The 23,206-nt window shown below is 45.8% G+C and overlaps 1 protein-coding gene across 1 annotated transcript in view; it reads right to left on the bottom strand.

Moving 5' to 3' along the window:
- RAC2 (Rac family small GTPase 2) overlaps positions 1-23,206 on the bottom strand; it is a 202,234-nt gene that overhangs the window by 98,061 nt on the left and 80,967 nt on the right. Inside the window, exon 4 of the mRNA XM_075321756.1 lies at positions 18,623-18,685. Within this exon, the coding sequence (XP_075177871.1) occupies positions 18,623-18,685 (63 nt within the window). The remainder of the gene's footprint in view (positions 1-18,622; positions 18,686-23,206) is intronic.

The raw sequence follows: 23,206 nt of genomic DNA, 5'->3' as shown, positions 1-23,206 counted from the left end.
TTCCAGGAAATTTAAATAATTATTTCCAGCGTTGTCCCAAATAATGAATAAGTCATCAATATACCTTTTATAGATAACTACATGTTTATACAGGTTCGAGGAGTAGATATGCTGTATCTCAAACAGTCCCATTACCAAATTTGCAAAGGTTGGTGCTGCCTTAGAACCCATAGCCACGCCACACCGCTGATGGTACATCTTGTCCTGGAACATGAAGTAGTTGTTTCTAGATATGAATTCCATACTGTCCAGGACAAAGTTTTTCTGTGTAGCAGGTAAGCGCTCATCCATCTCTAAATATTGTTTAACACATTCCAGTCCTAAATTATGCGAAATATTAGTATACAGGGACGCAATATCTAGGGTTATAAACAGAAATGACTCCTTCCACACAACCTCCTTGAGAATACTAATGAGGTGCGGGGAGTCTCTCAGAAAACTCTTCAGATTTGTCACATGAACTCTTAAAATAGAGTCAACGTATGCCGCCAAGTTTTCGGTCAGGGCCCCAATTCCTGATATAATGGGTCTCCCGGGAGGGTCAATTAAGCTCTTATGGATCTTTGGTAGATGGTAATAAAAAGCTGTTCCAGGGTTTTTTATATCCAAAAATTTATACTCATTCTGGTTAAGAATCCCCTTGTCAAAGGCATTCTTTATTAAAATTCGATATACCCCAATAGAATCCTGGTATGCAGAACCTTGCACCACCTCATAGTGTGCTGTATTGGACAGCATTCTCAGAGCTTCCTGTACATAACTATTCCTGTCCTGTAGGACAATGCCACCTCCTTTGTCCGCACCACGGATGACAAGGTTGTGGTTATTCTTCAGGGACACTAATGCCATTCTTTCTTCGTTAGTTAGATTGGATTTAGGAGGTACTCTGTTAGTATTAATCCTCTTAAAATCCTCTAAAACCAGGTCATTAAAGGTCTTAATATGGTGACCCATGCTGTGTAAGGGATAAAAATTTGATTTCAACTTAAAATCGGTATGCAGGAAACAATCAATATTACCATCTATAGTAGTAGATACCCCTTTATTAATTTCAAAATGTCTGGTAAGGGTAATTTTCCTAATGAACTTCTGAAAATCCAGAAAAAGTTCAAACTCATTAGATGATTTTGCCGGACAAAATGAGAGGCCTTTCATTAGGACCTTAAGCTCACTCTTAGAGAGAACGTGGCTGGAGAGATTAAAAATGCCAGAGGGGTTATCCCTGCTCACATGCTCTTTTTCCCTTTTTTGTTTGAGCCTGCGCCCGGCCCTGGTTCCCCTACAGTGCTTTTTCTTTTCCCTACCCTTGGTGTTAAAAAATCCGTGATCGGCATCTGTGTGTTCCTGGCTGGCGGTAAAAAAGGTACACAACCATTAACCCTAAGTGTATTGTCGATTGTAACAATCTCATCCTCATGACCTCCTACTGAGGGGATGGAGGAGGGAGGAATAGGGTTACAATCAAGGCTCACAGATGTGGTGGGAAGTGGTCGATAGTCATCATGTATTGATAATTCCAATAAGTCAATGAAATCATCCTCCACCTGCTCAGCCCCTGACGGGAGGGTCCTGTCAACCTCTAAAAAGGACAAGGAATCTCTTTTTTTACGAATTATCTCAATTTGCGACCTTAAGGTCTCCAGTTGTTTCCTCGTCTCCTCAAAGTCAACGGACTCCCCACACTGGGGTAGTTCAGAGACAATGGGTGTGATGGGATCCAACTCCATGGTATCTGCAGCACCTGTCAAAGTAGAGGCTGCTGCAAAAACTTCATCCGTGTCAACCACAGTGGTACAAATGGGAGGTAGGGGAACAGTCACTGTTCGGGACGCAGAAACTGTTTGAGGACCAATCATGGTCGCAGAGTCCCTGGGACCCCCAGTAACATCCCTATCTCCCCGCTGGGTCACATCTTTCTTATGGTATCTACTATTGACAAAGCTCCTATGGTTGCTGCGCGACCTGGGTCGTTGGAACCGAGGGTTCCTAGTCACCGCTACAACCTCCCCCTCCTGTGTCTTTTTGGGCACCATGTCAGCCCTATCCCTCTGCAGTTTCTTAGATTTTCGGAAAATCATGTCTTGTTCTAGCTGAATCAACTTAGTATTAATATCGGAGTTTAAGATCTTATATTCCGGATGTAAATCATATTTACTTAAGTCCTTATACAGTTCTGAAATATTTTTTGAAGCCTCAGTCGCGATAGTGTTCCGTTTCTTATACAAACACTGCAGCATTCCCTGCATACAATTCTTTAAAATGTTATCCCATTCATTAGAGAAAATGGGATCAGAAGGAAATGGGGAATCGTGCTTAATTCTCAGACCCCTCGGGCAGAGTTTCTCCTCCAAATAAATAGTTAAAAACCGGGCATCCAGCCCAAAGCGAAGTTCTTCTTTAAGCAAGTCCTCCAGACTCAAAAACAATTTTTTCATAGCCTTAGTATCCTCCTCAGAGTAAATATCAGGTAGATCGAGATCCCAGTCAGTCCCATGCAAATCAGGGGTACCTACAGTTTGAAGAATGAGTTTCTCCCTTGAAGCAAGACGATTATTGAAGTAATCCATAACTCCACAAGTAACGACCCTCTGCTGCTCTGTCCACAAGGAAGAAGATCTGGTCTTAGCCAGGTCCACAAACAGCAACACGGAGAAAAAGCTGTGGAAAAACAAGCGCATAGGGTCTTACCCCAATATGTGAGGGGTGGGGGTGGGGGAGTGAAACTACTCACCAGATGTAGTTGTGAGAAGCCACAACTACTGTAATCGCATGTATCACACAATCCAAGGCTGCAGCCACCAAAACGGTAGATAACAGAGAGCACAAGAGAGTGGTGTTTTAATGCCGCGCCAATAGATCACTTCAGATGATGTTCAGACCAGTGTTACTTTATTGTTTTCCAGGTCAACGCGTTTCTGGGGCATCTGCCCCCTTCATCAGGACCACCAAAGAAACAGATAACATCCAATCTGTCTAGTACAGACAATGTATACAATATATAGACACATTGACATCACAGGCACATCCCCTAAAGAAAAAAACGAGCGGGAAGGACTGCCACGTTGCATGGAATGACGTCAAACAACCACTTAACATAAAAAAAAAAAAAAAAAAATAATAGCACAGTAGAAAGGGTCATTAGCGGACAGTCACATAAAGGTGTTGTGCAGTCTGAAGTGCTAAGTCTGCAGTCACTCTATATGACTGGGAACTTATGAATCCTCCTAGCGCACACAGAGTCCACTACAGCAGTTACAAGAACACAATTGTGCAATATGTTTGTTCCTGGCCAGAACCCGACTAGTGGGCGCAGCCTCGCTCACTACAAGTGTATGGAGTGGGCATGACCGTTTAGTGGGCGCGGTCTTGCTCAATACATTTGTATTGAGCGAGGCTGCGCCCACTAGTTGGGTTCTGGCCTGGAACATTCATATCGCAAAATTGCGATCACGTGACTGCCGTTCCCGGATCAGAAACCGGCAAAAAGTCTGCTACTTTGTGGATCATCTAGGCTTCCTTTGGTCCTTCCTTGTGCAGCACCAACAGTAAGGCCCCTTTCACATGTCAGTGATTCTGGTACGTTTGTGCTTTTTTTTAAACGTACCAGAATCACTGACATACGCAGACCCATTATAATGAATGGGTCTGCTCACACATCAGTGATTTTTCACTGCACGTGTCTCCGTGTGGCGTACCCGCGTGTCCGTGATTGCCGCACGGAGACATGTCCATTTTTTTCTGGCATCACTGATGTCCCACGGACCACGCAGTGGTGTGGTCCGTGAAACACGTGCCAGAAAAAAGTGCTTTTAAAATAAAAATCATTTTTACTCACCCGGCTCCAGCGATGTCCTCTGCAGCCCGTGCAGCCTGCTGCTTCTGAGCCGGCTCATTACTGTCGCGCATATTCATGATGCACGACACAGCCGACCCGGAAGCAGCTGCTGCTGGGGGGTCAGCGCCGGCCGGATGCTGCACCGCGGGAGCGATCAGCACCATGGAGAGCGGGAGCGGGCACAGGTGAGTTAATCTCTAAGTGCAGTCACGGGTCACGGAGAACGGAGCCCGGATTGCACTTAGACAACCCACGTGTGCCGTAATTCACGGCACACGGAGGGACATGTGCGCGTTTTACACGCCAGTGAAAGACGTCAGTGTTTTTCACTGACGTGTGAAACGGGCCTAATAGACAGTGTTTGGTCTTGTAATACTGATGGGATATATGCTAAGAAGAGGTCATCCATACAGGGGAACTTATCAAAGGAGATGCCAATAGAACAGAAAAGAATGAACACACAAAGAACACGAAAGAACATACAAAGAATGGAAGGCCTCCATATGATCAGAGGTTGGAAACGTTGGGTTTGTTTAGCTTAGAAAAAAGATGTCTAAGAGGAGATCTCAGTTATATGTATAAATACATGTGTGGTCAATATAAAGGACTGGCACATGACTTATTCCTTACAAAGCTAACACTAAGGGGTACTTTTCACGTTGCGACATTGCTACTGCGATCTCGTCGGGGTCAAATCGAAAGTGACGCACATCCGGCGCCGGTAACGACGTTGCAACGTGTAAAGCCTAGAAGCACCGATAAACGATCGCAAAAGCGTCGAAAATCGATGATCTGTGTAGTGTCGGTCATGTCCATAATTTCGATGCAGCGACAGATACGATGTTGTTCCTCGTTCCTGCGGCAGCACACATCGCTGTGTATGAAGCTGGAGGAGCGAGGAACATCTCCTTACCTGCGTCCCGCCTGCAATGAGGAAGGAAAGAGGCGGGCGGGATGTTTACGTCCCGCTCATCTTCGTCGCCTCCGCTTCTATTGGCCGCCTGCCGTGTGACGTCGCTGTGAAACCGCACGACCCGCCCCCTTAGGAAGGAGGCGGGTCGTCGGCCAGAGCGACGTCGCAGGGCAGGTAAGTGCGTGTGTAGCGATAATGTTCGCTATGGCAGCTATCACAAGATATCGCATCTGCAACGGGGGTGGGGACTATCGCGCTCGGCATCGCTACAATTGGCTAGCGATGTCGTAGCGTGCAAAGTACCCCTAAGGACCAGGGGGCACTCACTGCAAGTGGAAGAAAGGGGATTCTGGCAGCTAAATAGGTAAGGGTTCTTTACAGTTAGAGCAGTCAGACTGTTAAATGCCCTACCACAAGAGGTAGTAATGGCAGATTGTATAACAACTTTTAAAAAAGAGCTGGATGATTTCCTCCTCAGTACATCCGACATTGTCGGTTATAGATAATTTAGTGGCAAAAATGCATAGTTGGTGGAGGAAGGTTGAACTTGATTGACCTATGTCTTTTTTCAACCTATGTAGCTACCGTGTTTCCCCGAAAATAAGCCCTAGCAGGAATTTTTGGATTTTTTTTGAGTAAAGGCTGCTTTACACGCTGCGATCTTGCTGCGTACCCGCCCCCATCGGTTGTGCGTCACGGGCAAATCGCTGCCCGTGGCGCACAACATCGCTCGGACCCGTCACACTACTTACCTGCCTAGTGACGTCGCTGTGACCGGAGAACCGCCTCCTTTGTAAGGGGGCGGTTCGTTTGGCGTCACAGCGACATCACTAAGCGGCCGCCCAATAGAAGCGGAGGGGCAGAGATGAGCGGGACATAACATCCCGCCCACCTCCTTCCTTCCTCATTGCCGGCGGCCGCAGGTAAGGTGAGGTTCCTCGTTCCTGCGGTGTCACACATAGTGATGTGTGCTGCCGCAGGAACAACAAACAACATCGTACCTGCAGCAGCAACGATATTTGGGAATGGAGGAGCGTGTCAACGAGCAACGATAAGGTGAGTATTTTTGCTCGTTAGCTGTCGCTCGTACGTTTCACATGCAACGACAACGAGGCCGGATGTGCGTCACGAATTCTGTGACCCCAACAACATCGCTTTAGCTATGTTGCTGCGTGTAAAGCGGCCTTAAGTCTTAATTGTAAGCCCTAACCCAAAAATAAATCCTAGCTGCGGTACAATAATGAAGTATCCATGCAGGTAAAAAAGTTAAAGAATACTACAGGACAAAAAGCAGATACCGCCAAAAGAGAAAAGACAGAAGAGAAGACCCTACAATCATACTTACCAGATCCCGAACGGGAGGACCTGCAGTGGAACATATCAAGGACCTGAGGTGGAATGCACACACGCACACACACACACACACACACACACACACACACACACATATACATGTGGCACCCCTGAGGGTCCAGTCGCCACAGAGGTACTGCATCTCAGCCAGAGGTGTGTAACCCCATCCCTCGTAAGAAGGAGCACACAGACCACAGTACACACACACACTCTTAGTTCAGCTACACTCCATCAGGCCGTAGTTAGGGCGAGTTTCACCTTAGGGAGCGCACAGTCCCGGAGCCAGTTTGGAGGTGGAGTTAGTGGGACGACACTTAGAACGGAGTGCAGAAAGTGAAACTTTAGTAATTGGAGTAAGGAGGTGAATGAAGGAGGAAGCAGTGGGGAGAGGTCCTGAGGACTGGAGCTGGCGTGCTCGTCCCAGGACAAGAAAGAAAGAAATGGAAGAAGGGGTCCTAGAGCCACGGGAAGTGAGAAATCCACCCATGGGCTCGCAACCACATCTGACACACCGGTGTGGAGGGGCTTGGCCGCAAAGAGGACCGGCGCCTAGATTAGTGGAGAACTACAAGGCTCAGCTTGCAAAACCAGAGGCTGAGGTAACTTCAAGTGCCGAAGCCACAACCACACAGAAATCCACTGAAAAGGTGACTATAGAGGGCCAGGGAATTAAGCAGAAGAGCCTCAATCACCGCAGGACTCAGCACTCCAAGGGCATTGACCGGTCGTGATAACCTGGAACTGACAACTGTGAGTAAAGTGTGTCACCCAGGGCTATGGGGTACTCGGTCCCGGGCAGTATATTTACGGGGATGCGGTGTCACAGGTGTTCGTTGGCCGTTGCCTGATTCCGTGCCCTAGGTACATTTTCATGGGGAGTATTTACACGCGAGATTAAAATCATTGATGTAACGCCACCTGCGGTTAAGATGATAGAACTGCTGCTGTGGTGGTAGGCCCTCATTAGGTAGGGCTTAGCCCGGGAGATGTATGGTGGAGACTTTCACCGACTAAGGGAGGCCACACTGGGGGTTGCATTTTAACAGTTCTTTACTCACAGTTGGGCCCTTGGACGGCTGGTTCAGGTCCCTGTATTTCCAGTGCCAGTTGATGACTCGGTTGCTCTGTCCCCAGAACCCTCAGTGTGGTTGGGTCCCCGTAGCTTGAAGCAGGTTTGGGGGCCCCGACTATCTTTTGGCAATCTCCTCGACCGTACAGCGGTCAGTGTGGACCCTGTAGGGCCGGTCCGTGGTTCCGATCACTGATCCTCGCTTTACTGCTGATGCCCCCGGATTTGTGGGTCAGTGAGGTCCATGAAGGTCCCTTCACTGTACAGGTATGTGCCAGACCGTATGAAACTGACATCTGACCTAGGGCCCTGTGCCCCGTCGGTGCTCTGGTCCCAGTGGTACTCGGCTGCACCTACCCTGGCGACTACTCTCCTGTGCCCCCGGGTCACCGCTACATGACCCAGCTCTAGGCACGTCTCTACTCTTGACTCTCTACTCTTGACTGCCCTCAGTCCCCTCTCACCAGGCTGTCTAGTTCCCTGGACTGGCTCCGCCCTCTAGGTGGCCATCCCTTTGGTGTCTAACTAGCCAATTACCCCTGGTGTGGAGCGGAAACTAGGATTTTGGTGTGTGCAGATGTCACTGGCACTGGTGTTCCAGGTCCCTGGGGGTAGGCCCTGCATCCTGGTAAGGATGCAGTACCTAGTAGTGCCCTGAGTCATTCAGGGGTGCTACAAAAGAACTTGTGACTGCATCTCACTGTGTCCTGTACTCATTACCTGCGCCGCCACCCCTACGCTATTCCAACATCCCACTAGCTGAAAACTGCCTACAGTTGCCCTGGGGTTCTAGCTTCACCTGTGGGGAGCTGTACCATCTCAGCTGTGTCACCATCTGCCCCAGCGGTCCCACCTAAGCAGAGTCGGCCATATCTGGCCGAATACCACAGGTGGAGTCACGATTCATCATTCCCCAATTTAACCCCTTCACGACCGCGGGCAGTAAAATTACGTCCTATTTTAACGTGACTTAACGACCAGGGACGTAATTTTACTGCCTAAACTTCATTTGATTGCCGTGGCCATAGCAACGGCTTTCAAATGATGTCCCCTGCTGTTTCTTACAGCAGGGGACCTTTGCTTGACCCCAGGGGGGGTGGCATCGCCACCCCCCATAGGCGATCGATGTGATTGGCTGTTCAAATCGGAACCGCCAATCACATTGATCACGCTGTTTTCGGCAAAAAAAAATGCCAAAAATAGCGTGATCTTGTAAAATCCAGCTAGGACTGGAGCTGCAGCAGCTCCGATCATTGGCTGGAAGCAAGCAGACACCGTGGCCCCCCCCTGCAGCACTGATTGGAGCGATCGTGCAATGACGCGCAATCGCTCCAATCAGTGTGCAGTGGGGCGGTCTGATCTGCCGGTGGCCGCCCTCCCCAGGCCTGTGCTGGTCTGGGGACCCTCCCCCAACATGTCTGCAGCGTGCAGCACTGGCTGGTACTAGTGGTACCACGCCACTGCTGCTGCTGCCGCTGCTGTCACGTCACGTCGCAGGAGCAGGAGCGGTGAGTATTGTGCAGCCCCTGCGCGTGCCCCCCTGCGATCTGCCCCCCCCCCCAGACATCCCGGTCTGCCCCCAGCATTCCCGATCTGCCCCCAGCATTCCCGATCTGCCCCCAGCATTCCCGATCTGCCCCCAGCATTCCCGATCTGCCCCCAGCATTTCCGATCTGCCCCCAGCATTCCCGATCTGCCCCCAGCATTCCCGATCTGCCCCCAGACATCCCAGTCTGCCGGCCTCCCCCGTGATCTCTATTCTGCAGCTCCTCCGGTATCTCCCTCCTCTGCTCTCCCCCTCCCCCTCTGCTGTCGCTCTCCCCCTCTGCTGTCCCCCTCTGCTGTCCCTCTCCCCCTCTGCTCTCCCCCTCCCCCTCTGCTGTCCCCCCGACGTCCTCTTACCTGTCTTCACCGGCCGATCACATCTGCCTCCATCGCTGGGTCCTTCTTCCTGGGTCTTCTGCTGAGCTGTCCAACTTCCTGCCTGCTGGCTGCTGCAAAGCTGTTCCTCCTGCTAAACCTCTGGGTACTGTGAGTATAACTTTTTTTTTTTTTCTTTTTTTCCTCTATCCCCTGTCAATTCTTACACCTCATGCGTCCGTGCGTCCCGCCGAGCGCTGATCAGGGATGCAGATAACGTATCTGCATCCGTGGTCAGTTTTCGGCGGGACTTTTTTTCCCGTATTCCCGACGCTTTTTGTATTGCATTAGTCCGTGCGTCCCGCTGAGCGCGGATCAACATCCCTGCTCAATTTTTGGCGTGACTTTTTTCCGTATTCACGCCGCTTTTTGTATCGCATCCGTCCGTGCGTCCCGCCGAGCGCTGATCAGGGATGCAGATAACGGATCTGCATCCGTGTTCAGTTTTTGGCGTGACTTTTTTCCGTATTCATGACGCTTTTTGTATCACATCCGTCCGTGCGTCCCGCCGAGCGCTGATTAGGGATGCAGATAACTGATCGGCATCCCTGCTCAATTTTTGGCGTGACTTTTTTCCGTATTTGCGACGCTTTTTGTATCGCATCCGTCCGTGCATCCCACCAAGCGCTGATCAGGGATGCACATAACGTATCTGCATCCATGGTCAATTTTTGGCGTGACTTTTTTTTTTACGTATCCCCGACGCTTTTTTTTATCGCATCCGACCGTGCGTCCTGCAGCGGCCGATCAGTGCACTGCGTCTGTGCGTTTGAAAAGTCAAATGGCGCTCCTTCTCTTCTGAGCCCCGCCATGCGCCCAAACAATTACTTTCCACCACATATGAGGTATCTGCGTACTCAGGAGAAATTGCACAATACGTTTTATGGTGCATTTTTTCCTGATAGCCTTGTGAAAAAAAAAGCTACCTAGTTGAAGCAACCGTTTTGTGGTAAAAAATTTTTTTTTTCTTTTCACGGCTCAACGCTATAAACTTCTGTGAAGCCCCCAGGTGTTCAAAGTGCTCACCAAACATCTAGAAAAATTATTTGAGGGCTCTAGTTTCCAAAATGGTGTCACTTGTGGGGGAGCTCCACTGTTTAGGCACCATAGGGGGTCTCCAAACGTGACATGGCGTCCGCTAATGATTCCAACCAATTTTGCTGTCAAATGGCGCTCCTTCTCTTCTGAGCCCCACCATGCGCCCAAACAATTACTTTCCACCACATATGAGGTATCTGCGTACTCAGGAGAAAATGCACAATACATTTTATGGTGCATTTTTTCCTGATAGCCTTGTGAAAAAAAAAGCTACCTAGTTGAAGCAACCGTTTTGTGGTAAAAAAAATTTTTTTTCTTTTCACGGCTCAACGCTATAAACTTCTGTGAAGCCCCCAGGTGTTCAAAGTGCTCACCAAACATCTAGAAAAATTATTTGAGGGCTCTAGTTTCCAAAATGGGGTGACTTGTGGGGGAGCTCCATTGTTTAGGCACCTCAGGGGGTCTTCATACCCCACATGGCGTCCGCTAATGAGTGCAGCTAATTTTGCACTCAAAAATTCAAATGGCGCTCCTTGCCTTCCGAGCACTGCCGTGTGTCCAAACATTTGATTTCCACCACATATGAGGTATCTGCGTATTCAGGAGAAAATGCACAATACATTTTATGGTGCATTTTTTCCTGTTACCCTTGTGAAAAAAAAAGCTACCTAGTTGAAGCAACCGTTTTGTTGTAAAAAAAATTTTTTTTCTTTTCACGGCTCAACGCTATAAACTTCTGTGAAGCCCCCAGGGGTTCAAAGTGCTCACCAAACATCTAGAACAATTATTTGAGGGCTCTAGTTTCCAAAATGGGGTCAATTGTGGGGGAGCTCCATTGTTTAGGCACCTCAGGGGGTCTTCAAACTCGACATGGCGTCCGCTAACAGGTGCAGCTAATTTTGCACTCAAAAATTCAAATGGCGCTCCTTGCCTTCCGAGCACTGCTGTGTGTCCAAACATTTGATTTCCACCACATATGAGGTATCTGCGTACTCAGGAGAAAATGCACAATACATTTTATGGTGCATTTTTTCCTGTTACCCTTGTGAAAAAAAAAGCTACCTAGTTGAAGCAACCGTTTTGTGGTAAAAAAAAAATTTTTTTCTTTTCACGACTGAACGCTATAAACTTCTGTGAAGCCCCCAGGGGTTCAAAGTGCTCACCAAACATCTAGAAAAATTATTTGAGGGCTCTAGTTTCCAAAATGGGGTCACTTGTGGGGGAGCTCCATTGGTTAGGCACCTCAGGGGGTCTTCAAACCCGACATGGCGTCCGCTAATGAGTGCAGCTAATTTTGCGTTCAAAAATTCAAATGGCGCTCCTTCCCTTCCGAGCTCTGCCGTGCGCCCAAACAATTGATTTTTACCACATATGGGGTATCAGCGTACTCAGGAGAACATGCACAATAAATTGTATTGTGTGTTTTCTCTTTTCTCCCTTGTAAAAATGAAAATTTTATGGCTAAAGTAACATTTTTGTGTTAAAAAGTAAAATTTTCATTTTTTCCTTCCACATTGCTTTGGTTCCTGTGAAGCACCTAAAGGGTTAATAAACTTCTTGGATGTGGTTTTGAGCAGTGTGAGGGGTGTAGTTTTTAGAATGGGGTCACTTTTGGGTATTTTCTGTCACCTAGGCCTCTCAAAGTCACCTCAAATGTAATGTGGTCCCTAAAAAAAATGATTTTGTAAATTTTGTTGGAAAAATGAGAATTTGCTGATGACCTTTGACCCCTTCTAACTTCCTAACGGAAAAAAAATTTGTTTCGAAAATTGCGCTGATGTAAAGTAGACAAGTGGGAAATGTTATATAGTAACTATTTTGTGTGACATATCTCTCAGATTTATGGGCATAAATTTTCAAAGTTTGAAAATTGCGAAATTTTCAAAATTTTCGCCAAATTTCCTACATTTTCACAAATAAACGCAAAAAATATCGGCCTAAATTTACCACTGACATGAAGTACAATATGTCACGAAAAAACAATCTCAGAATCGCCAGGATCCGTTGAAGCGTTCCAGAGTTATAACCTGTCAAAGTGACACTGGTCAGAATTGCAAAAAATGGCCCGGTCATTAGGGTGTTTTAGTGGCCGGGGGTGAAGGGGTTAATATTAAACGGCACCGCCGGATTCGGCCAGATTCGGTCACGGATTTGGGCCCTGTTGCTGTGACATCCTCCCTAAAGGATCAGAACCGGCCCAGTTCCGAATGCCCCCAGGCCCTAATTGGGCGTGTCACACACACACATCCGGTGATACTGTACTGCTCCAAAGACCTGTGATGCAGTGGAATCCGAGGACCTCTGGTGGAATGCATGGAACGCATCGATGTGTTCCACCACAGGACCTCAATGCGGTCCACTGCAGGTCCTTGTGCTCCACTGCGTGTCAGGTCCCCCAGCCGGCTGGAAGCAATACAGTATAACCAGATTTTGTGTGTGTTTGCTTGCAATCTGATGTGTGTGTGAGCGCCGGCTGGAAGCAGAGGAAGACCATGGTGGAGCATACCTGCTAGGAGTGGCAGCCAAGGATCGTAGGAGGACCTGGGAGCAACAAAGATGTCCAGGGTCTAATAAGTATGATTCGCCTGGGGGCTGGAAGAGGATGCCTTCAGAAATAAGCCCTACCCCAAAAATAAGCCTTAGCGATTTTTCAGGGCAAAAATAATATAAGGCAGTGTCTTATTTTTGAAGAAATAAGGTATGTAACTAAATACCGTAAGCCAGAAAATGTGGGTTGACACCATAACAAAGGCAATAACTGATGTGTTTTCCACAACCTCAAACTCAAAGTCAGTGAGATCTCTTTAAGGGAATGGAAACAAACCTATTGCAAAAATATGAATACGTGCTAATAAAAAAAACTTCCTTCAGGGAATCCGATAGAAAATGTCATCATATAGTATCTTTGATGTCGCTGAAATGGCCAATAACTGAGAAACCACCTCATATTATCACAGGTCTGTAAAATAGTTCAAAGGGAAATTAAATGAATGAATCATAGGCAGCTTAGTCTGCCATGGAGGAGCCAGGGTGGAGATTGTTCTATGTAAAGCTGGGGGTAAATGAAAAATTATTACATGCAACCTTGTGGCTGGAGGCAAAATCCCGTACTGAATTATTAAGAGCTGTAAATCTAGTATTGTTGAAAAGCTGATTAGAATTTTAACAAATTCTTTATCACTTGAACCAAAACTGAAGATGTATGTGACAACATGAAGAATTATGTAATAATACGGTGCAGACAGCCGCAGCCAACAATCATCTATCAGATTGATTATTCTATATTGCAATCAATAAAAAATAAATAAAAAAATAAAATCATGTCTGGTTGATGTAGGATGCAGAATGCTTCACTAAGAAAAAGGTCACAAAAAACTCACCATTGGATCTACCTATAATAATAAGGATTACTAGAAAACATGCCAACACACAAGTATAAAGGATGCTTTACACGCAGCGATATCGCTAGCGATGTTGCTCGTGAAAGCACCTGCCCCCGTCGTTTGTGCGTCACGGGCAAATCGCTGCCCGTGGCGCACAATATCGCTAGCACCCATCACACGTACTCACCTGCCTAATGACGTCGCTGTGGCCGGCGAACAGTCTCTTTTCTAAGGGGGCGGTTCATGCGGCGTCACAGTGACGTCACATGGCAGCCGTTCAATTGCAGAGGAGGGGCGGAGAGCAGCCGCAGGAAAGTCATGCCCACCTCGTTGCCGGAGGAAGCAGGTATGGTGTTGTTCGTCATTCCTGGGGTGTCACAGGGAGCGATGTGTGCTGTCTCAGGAACGACGAACAACCTGCGTCCAGAACGAGCAACAATATTTTGAAAATGAATGACGTGTTATCGTGATATTTGGGATTTGAACGACGTGTTAACGATCAACGATTAAGTGAGTATTTTTCATCGTTAGCGGTCGTTCGTACGTTTCACACGCATTGACGTCGCTAACGAGGCCGGATGTTCATCACGAATTTCGTGACCCCAACGACATCTTGTTAGCGATATCGTTGCGTGTAAAGCCCCTTTATGTCATGATACTGTAAACTGGAAATGTCAATTTCAAGTTTCCTTTATATGTTTTTTTTATTACTTTTTTGTTATTTTAATGCAATTGTAATATTAGAAAAACTACAGCAGAAATTTAGAGGGGTTGTCCACTACTAGGACAGCCCCTTCTCATTCCCCATGTGGGCCCCCATTAAAATAACAGAGCCTATACTCCCCTCCAGAGCCAGTGTAGTTCCAATGATGTCTGCACACACTCTTCGAGGGCTTGTGTGAGGTTGTTACATCTAATCAGCGCCAGAGAAGTCTTTTGGCTTAGATTGAGAAGGGGTTATCCTAGTAGTGGTAGTATCACGGGTACGACTCGGTAAGGCGGAGTGAGGGCACCTAGGCTGACCCTCAGACTAGGAACCCTAAACTGTCCCTTACTCCAGAGGTAGTTTCAATCGTAGGCAGGTTTGGACCTCCAGCGTAGCCCAAACTCCTGAGCAGCCCTGGTCTAACACTCCACTCCTTCACCCATGGGGAGGGTTGGGACAGGAGTAAAGAATGCCACAAATATCAACAAACAGGGGAAAATCAAAGCTCATACTCACTGAAAGCATACACAGGGGTAAAGACAATACATGCTCAGTGAGAAGTAAAGTACAGGGCGGAAATAAACAGAGAACGAGAATATTTCCACAGTGCACCAAATAACATACAACACTTCACCAACAATTGGATCACCACGCACAAAGACCGAGAACACTGGAGCAAAGCTAGAGCTATCTTCGGCATGTGAATCTAGGCTACACTATTTTTAATAAGGCAGAGGCAGCTGTGATAGGACATCAGCAACCTGTGAACCCCAGCAGTTATTCACCAGCCAGAAGGAATTAACTCCTACTAAACCAAGGACCAAAGCGCACTAAACAGTCGACACTCTACTTTGGCTGAGCAACTAAGAAGCATCAGGTTCCCTGCCAGACTCTGCAATGTGAATAGAGTCTGGAGTCACCATGACACCTGACGAGAGAGGGGCAGAACACTGCATGACAGGTAGTGGACAACCATGTAAATTAACCTACACAGGCCTGTTTTGTATGACACAAAAGATGCCAAAAGAGTGTGTTAATTGATTGGATTTTATCAATGGATTTGCATTTCATTTTAAACCTTATGAGTTTGACAATGCACCTTTTTTGAACAGCAGTGCTATTTTATATATATATATATATATATATATATATATATATATATATATATATATATATATATATATATATATACTGTATAAATAAATATAAATATATATATATATATATATATATATACACTATCTGTACTACCCGGCTTCGCCCGGGTTAATAACTGCTGTTAACAAAATAGAGTGTATTAACAAAAATGTATTCTGCACACAAACACCACAAAATAAATAGATAGAAATGTAATTATTAAATTGTTGCCTATATTAACCAATCAGAGCTCAGATTAATTAACTGTAGCAAAATAGAAGCTAAGCTGTGATTGGTTGCTATTGGCAGCCTGATAAATCTCCAGAAAGCTCTCCCCCTGACAGTGTATATTAGCTCACACATACACATAATAGACAGGTCATGTGACTGACAGCTGCCGTATTTCCTATATGGTACATTTCTTGTTCTTGTAGTTTGGCTGCTTACTAATCAGATTTTTATTTTTGAAGGATAATACCAGACTTGTGTGTGTTTTAGGGCGATTATGTGGCGAGGTTGGTGTATGTGTGGTGAGATGTGTGCTGAGGGTGGTATATGTGTTCAAGCACGTGGTAGTGTGTGGCGCATATTGTGTGTGTGTTCATATCCCCGAGTGTGGTGAGTATCACATGTCGGGGCCCCACCTTAGCAACTGTACGGTATATACTCTTTGGCGCCATCGCTCTCATTCTTTAAGTCCCCCTTGTTCACATCTGGCAGCTGTCAATTTGCCCCCAACACTTTTCGTTTCACTTTTTCCCCATTATGTAGATAGGGCCAAAATTGATTGGTAAATTGGAACTTGCGGGGTTAAAATTTCGCCTCACAACATAGCACCCGGCGCTGCCCGGGATAGTAACTGTCTCTCTATTTCTCTCCCATTCTCTGTTTGTCTCCCCCTTTGTATATATCTCTCTGTCTCTCTCTCTATCTCTTTGTCTGTCTGTCTCTTTCCCTGTGTGTCTCTGACTGTCTCTGTCTATTTCCCTGTCTGGCTATCTATCTCTGTCACTTTCCTTGTCTGTCTCTTTCCCTGTCTGTCTCTTTCCCTGTCTGTCTCTTTCCCTGTCTGTCTCTTTCCCTGTCTGTCTCTTTCCCTGTCTGTCTCTTTCCCTGTCTGTCTCTTCTGTCTCTTTCCCTGTGTCTGTCTTTTTGTCTCTCTTTACCTGTCTGTGTCTGTCTCTTAACCTGTCTCTCTCTTTCCCTCTCTTTCCCTGTCTGTCTCTTTCCCTGTCAGTCTGTCTCTTTGTCTGTGTCTGTCTCTTTGTGTGTGTCTCTTACCCTGTCTATGTCTGTTTCTTAGCCTGTCTGTGTCTGCCTCTTTCCCTGTCTGTGTCTGTCTCTTTCCCTGGCTTAATTGTGACAAGCCAACATTCCATATAAGGGCGTGGCTGCGCATTCTTCTGAAGTTCTGTCACACACACACATACACACCCACACATACACACATTCAGCTTTTTATATATATATATATATATATATATATATATATATATATATTCATATTCATATATATGTACACACCTGCCCCGGTGGTAACATTCTGGCCGCATACCACAGGTGGCGTCACGGCAAACTTTCCCAATCACCGCACTTTCCCTTCATTTACTGTACGTCTCGGGGCAACAGAACCGGGCAAGGCCACCCGTGGAATCGCCTGACCCGACCCTCAGTGGCCCGGCAATGAGTAGGTTAACTACCTGCCCCGTGGGGCGCTACATACAAGAAAATTCACAATTTGCTGAAGACAAGCAGACTAAGGACATGGATTACTGGGACCATGTCCTGTGGTCTGATGAGACCAAGATAAACTTATTTGGTTCAGATGGTGTCAAGTGTATGTAGCGGCAACCAGGTGAGGAGGGCAAAGACAAGTGTATCCTGCCTACAGTCAGGCATGGTGGTGGGAGTGTTATGGTTTGGGGCTGAATGAGTGCTGCCGGCTGTGGGGAGCTACAGTTCATTCAGAGAATCATGAATGCCAACATGTACTGTGACATACTGAACCAGAGCAGGATTCCCTACCTTCAGAAACTGGGCCACAAGGCAGTAGTACAACATGATAACGACTCCAAACACAACTCTAAGACAACCACTTCTTTACTAAAGAAACTAAGGGTGAAGGTGCTGCACTGGCCAAGCGTCTCCAGACCTAAACCCTATTGAGCATCTGTTGGGCCTCCTCAAACTGAAGGTAGAGGAGCGCAAATTCTCTAACATCCACCAGCTCCGAGATGTTGTTATTGAGGATGGAAGAGGATACAGCGGCTCTTGTGAAGCTCTAGTGAATTCCATGCCAAAAAGGGTTGGACACACCTTCTGATCTCTAGAACAACTATTAAGAAGAGACTTTGTGCAGCAGGCCTTCATGTTAAAAAAGCTGCTAGGAAACCACTGCTAAGGACAGGCAACAAGCAAAAGAGACTTGTTTGGGCTAAAGAACACAAGAAATGCACATTAGACCAGTGGAAATCTGTGCTTTAGTTTGATGAGTCCAAATTTGAGATCTTTGGATCCAACCACCGTGTCTTTGTAGAAAAGGTGAATGGATGGACTCTACATGCCTGGTTCCCACTGTAAAGCATGGAGGAGGAGGTGTGATGGTGTGGGGGGGCTTTGCTGGTGACACTGTTGGGGATTTATTCAAAATTGAAGGCATACTAAACCAGCATGGCTACCACAGCATCTTGCAGCGGCGTGCTATTCCATCCGGTTTGCATTTATATTTGGACCATCATTTATTTTTCAACAGGACAATGACCCCAAACACACCTCCAGGCTGTGTAAGGGCTATTTGAGTAAGAAGGAGAGTGATGGGGTGCTACGCCAGATGACCTGGCCTCCAGAGTCACCAGACCTGAACCCAATCGAGATGGTTTGGGGAGAGCTGGACCGCAAAGAGAAGGCAAAAGGGCCAACAAGTGCTAAGCATCTCTGGGAACTCCTTCAAGACTGTGGGAAAATCATTTCTGGTGACTACGTCTTGAAGCTCATCAAGAGAATGCCAAGAGTGTGCAAAGCAGTAATCAAAGCAAAAGGTGGCTACTTTGAAGAACCTAGAATATAAGACATATTTTCAGTTGTTTCACACTTTTTTAAGTATTGTGAATCTACAATTTTTAGAGTCATGAAAATAAAGAAAACTTTTGGTCTGTACTGTAGATATATATATATATATATATATATATATATATATATATATATATATATATATATATATAAAAAAAACTGAATATTTGTTACAAGATAGCAGCATATGAGTTCTTACCTTTGCTCGCACATTTTCATATGATGCTGGACTCACCAATGAGAAACAAATGAGAAAAACATCCTGTGGGAAAAAAAACCACCAGATGAACCACAACTTAATTTAGGCCCTGTTAAGATGATCTATTTGCTGTCTAATTTGTACACATACATCTCAAAGAAAATAACCATACTAATACAAAAATATAGATAGATGATAGAAAAATGTATCAGGCTGGGAAGGGCCCAATAACCATGGGCCTGCCCATCTTGATAATACCAGCCCCAAGCTGCTTGCTTTAACTTTGCTGGTTATCAAAAATAGGGGGGACCTAAAGTTTATTTTTTTAATTATGTATTAATTTATTGGGTTAACCCAGACTAAACAACCTTTAGTGCTACATGAAAGTGACTAAATGATGAATATTTATAATATGTAGGGGAGTTGTGACATTATATATCTGCAGGATATCTATCGGTTATATACAGTGAGGAAAATAAGCATTTGATACGCTGCCGATTTTGCAAGTTCTCCCACATACAAAGACTGGAGAGGTCTGTAATTTTTATTGTAGGTACACTTCAACTGTGAAAGACAGAATAAAAAATCACATTGCATAATTTTTAAATAATTCATTTGCATTTTCTTGCATGAAATAAGTATTTGAACCAGCAGGAATTCTGGCTCTCACAGACCTGTTATTATTTCTTTAAGACACTCCTACTCTGCACTCATTACCTGTAGTAATTGCACCTTGTTTGAACCCGTTACCTGTATAAAAGACATCTGTCCACACAATAATCAATCACACTCTAACCTCTCCACCATGGCCAAGACCAAAGAGCTGTCTAAGGACACCAGGGACAAAACTGTAGATGTGCACAAGGCTGGGATGGGCTACAGGAAAATATGCAAGCAGCTTGGTGAGAAGACAACAACTGTTGAAGCATTTATTAGAAAATGGAAGAAAAACAAGATGACTGTCAATCTTATTCAGTCTGGGACTCCATGCAAGATCTTGATTCGTTGGGTATGGATGATTCTGAGAAAAGTCATGATTCAGCGTAGAACTACACGGGAAGACCTGGTCAATGACCTCAAGAGAGCTGGGAACACAGTCTCAAAGATTACCATTATTAACACACTATGCCGTTATGGATTAAAATCCTGCAGGGCACGCAAGGTCCCTCTGCTCATGTCACCACATGTCCAGGACTGTTTGAAGTTTGCCATTGACTATCTGGATGATCCAGAGGAAGCATGGGAGAAGGTCATGTGGTCAGATGAGATCAAAATAGAACTTTTTGGTATCAACTCCAGTCGCTGTGTTTGAAGGAAGAAGAAGAATGAGTACAACTCCAAGAACATCATCCCAACTGTGAAGCATGGGGGTAGAAACATCATACTTTGGGAATGCTTTTCTGCAAAGGGGACAGGATGACTGGACCATATTGAAGGGAGGATGGATGGGGTCATTTATCGTGAGATTTGGCATAACAATCTCCTTCCCTCAATAAGAGCATTGAAGATGGGTTGTGGTTGAATCTTCCAGCATGACAATGACTCAAAACATACAGCCTGGGTAACTAATGAGTGGCTCCGTAAGAAGCATTTCTAGGTAGTAGAGTGGCCTAGCCAGTCTCCAGACCTGAACCCAATAGAAAATCTTTGGAGGGAGCTGAAACTCAATGTTACCCAGCAACAGCACCGAAACCTGAAAGATCTGGAGAAGATCTGTATGGAGGAGTCGCCAAACTCCCTGCTGCAGCATGTGCAAACCTGGTCAAGATCTACAGGAAACGTCCGACCTCTGTAATTGAAAATAAAGGTTTTTACCAAATATTAAGTTCTGTTTTACTATTGTATCAAATACTTATTTCATGCAATAAAATGCAAATTAATTTATTAAAAATCATAAAATCTGATTTTCTGGATACAGGTGAAGTGTATCTACGATAAAAATTACAGACCTCCCCTTTCCTTATAGGTGGGAAAACGTGCAAAATCGGCAGTGTATCAAATACTTATTTTCCCCACTGTATATCTTTATATAAGATTTCTTTATTAATTAAGACAACTAGCTAAAAATGACAAAGAGTTTTAATAAGTAAAATATAATGTTAAAAACACATGTCATACGGATGACTCTCGCCACACTTTTCTGGTTGAGAATCAGAGCGATTTATTCATATGTTGGAGCGAGGCCTTAATGTGAGAATTCCTGCAGCATCTGAAGGAGCATGTGAGAATTATACGCACCCAGGTTATCACTTCAAAGGGTGGTAAAGCTAATCGAATGTGAATGGGTCATAGACCCCCTTTAGGATGAAAAATGAGCTTTTGATAACATTTTGTTGACTTGACAATTCCTTCTTAAAATGAAAAAATAGCTTCTACTGCTCATATGCCATTTTCTAACAGCACTATGGAGAGTTATTACTGGGTTTCCCCAAAAATAAAACATTATATTATTTTTTGCTAGGGCTTATTTTCAGGGGATGTCTTATATTTTCCCATGAACAACAATCCACATTTATTCTTGAACCAAAAAAAAAAATCAACATTTATTCATATATAATCACATCAAATTCTGGAACATCAACATTTTGTGTTAATCCTATTACTGGGTCAGATGCACATTGTCTTATCTGATCTGCTATTCTTGTGGTGCAGAACCTGTCCTTTAGTGGTGGGTACATACAAAATTTGCAAAGGGTTAAATTATCGTATTTTTCAAATTATAAGACGCAGTTTTCCTCCCAAAAATTTGAGAGGAAAATGAGGGGTGCATCTTATAATTCGAATGTAGCTTACCGGGAGGTGGTGGAGAGGGGTAGCAGGAGGCAGGGGCGATGCTGCGGGCACTGTGATGGGGCTGTAGGTACCTCAGCTGAGGGCTGTGGGCGCCTGTGCTGAGGGCTGCGGGTGCCTGTGCTGCGGGCGCCTGTGCTGAAGGCTGCGGGCGTCTGTGCTGAGGGCTGCGGGTGCCTGAGCTGAGGGCGCCTGAGCTGAGGGCTGCAGGTACCTGAGCTGAGGGCTGCGGGCGCCTGTGTTGAGGGCTGCAGGCGCCTGTGCTGTGGGCGCCTGTGCTGAAGGCTGCGGGCGCCTGTGCTGAGGGCTGCGGGTGCCTGAGATGAGGGCGCCTGAGCTGAGGGCTGCAGGTGCCTGAGCTGAGGGCTGTGGGCGCCTGTGCTGAGGGCTGCAGGCGCCTGTGCTGCAGGCGCCTGTGCTGAAGGCTGCGGGTGTCTGAGCTGAGGGCGCCTGAGCTGAGGGCTGCAGGTGCCTGAGCTGATGGCTGCGGGCGCCTGAGCTGAGGGCTGTGGGCGCCTGAGCTGAGGGCTGTGGGCGCCTCCTGAGCTGAGGGCTGTGGGCACCTGAGCTGCAGCATGTGCCATCCTGAAAATGTTGGCGGTTCTGCTTCAAATAATGGCGCCCGGAGTCGGCGCGTTTGCAGATGGACCTCTCAACTCAAGATCTCATCTGCACACGAGCCACCTCTGAGCGCCATTTCTTTGAAGCTCACACTTCTGACAAATTGTGAATGTTGCCTGCTTCACAGCATCCGCAGCACCGCCCCTTCCTCCTGTGACTCCGCCGCACCACCGCTACCGCCCCCTCGGTAAGACACCACTGGATTATAAGACGGATACCTTTTTTTTCTCTAAATTTCGCATACGTCTTATAATCCGGTGCGTCTTATAAACCAAAAAATACGGTACCTGCTTAAATGTATTATTCTCTATGTAAAGCTAAGTTTACCTCCAAAAGAAAGTAGACACCCCCTAAAAGAATCGCACTTACCAGACCCCAAACAATTAGAGTTTGTAAGTGAATTGGCTCTCACATACAAATCCCCCTGCATTCTACAGTGATTGGCTCCCCCTGGTGACTGGAAGCAGTATCACTCGCGCGGAGTAATATTGGTACTTGATCTGTTTTTGAGAGCTTAAGTAAAATGCAGCTGGAACGACAAGGGACCAGACAGGGATGCAGATCTCCATGTGAGAGCCCATCCACCATCAGCACTTGCCGAGTGTAATTGTTTGGTGAGTGTGATTTTTTTTTATGGGTGGGGTGTGCTCCTTTCTTTGATAAAGAGTCCTGCTGTATTGTTTAACTTAGTTAGCTGCTTGGACACTTCCTTATGGAGCCGCAACTAGGGCTTATTTTTGGAGTAGGGCTTATATTTTAAAGAGCCCCCAAAATCCTACTAGGACTTATTTTTAACATAAGGTTCTTTGAGAAGCAAAAGGCCACGTGGACATTGAGTATTTGGTGAATATTTTACCTCAGTATTTGTAGCCAAAACCAGGAGGGGGTGATAAATGCAGAAGTGCTGCCCGTGTTTCTATTCTACTTTTCCTTTGATTGCTCCACTCCTGGTTTTGGCTACAAATACAGAGGTAAAAACTCACTAAATACTCAATGTGTGAACAAGGTCTTAATTTTCAATATAGTTGGAAGACCCATGTGACTTAATTTTGGCGATAGAAAAAATACATTATAATAAAATGATTTGATATTATTTGCTTTGGTTTAAGTAAGAAAAAAAACACCTTTTTATATTTTTCTATTTCAGAATACAAAGTAATTGTTCTATACATT

This window comes from Anomaloglossus baeobatrachus, chromosome 8 (assembly GCF_048569485.1).
Source record: "Anomaloglossus baeobatrachus isolate aAnoBae1 chromosome 8, aAnoBae1.hap1, whole genome shotgun sequence".
Classification (NCBI taxonomy): Eukaryota; Metazoa; Chordata; class Amphibia; order Anura; family Aromobatidae; genus Anomaloglossus; species Anomaloglossus baeobatrachus.
The sequence above is the reverse complement of the archived record's forward strand: the minus strand, read 5'-3'. Positions and strand labels throughout refer to the sequence as shown.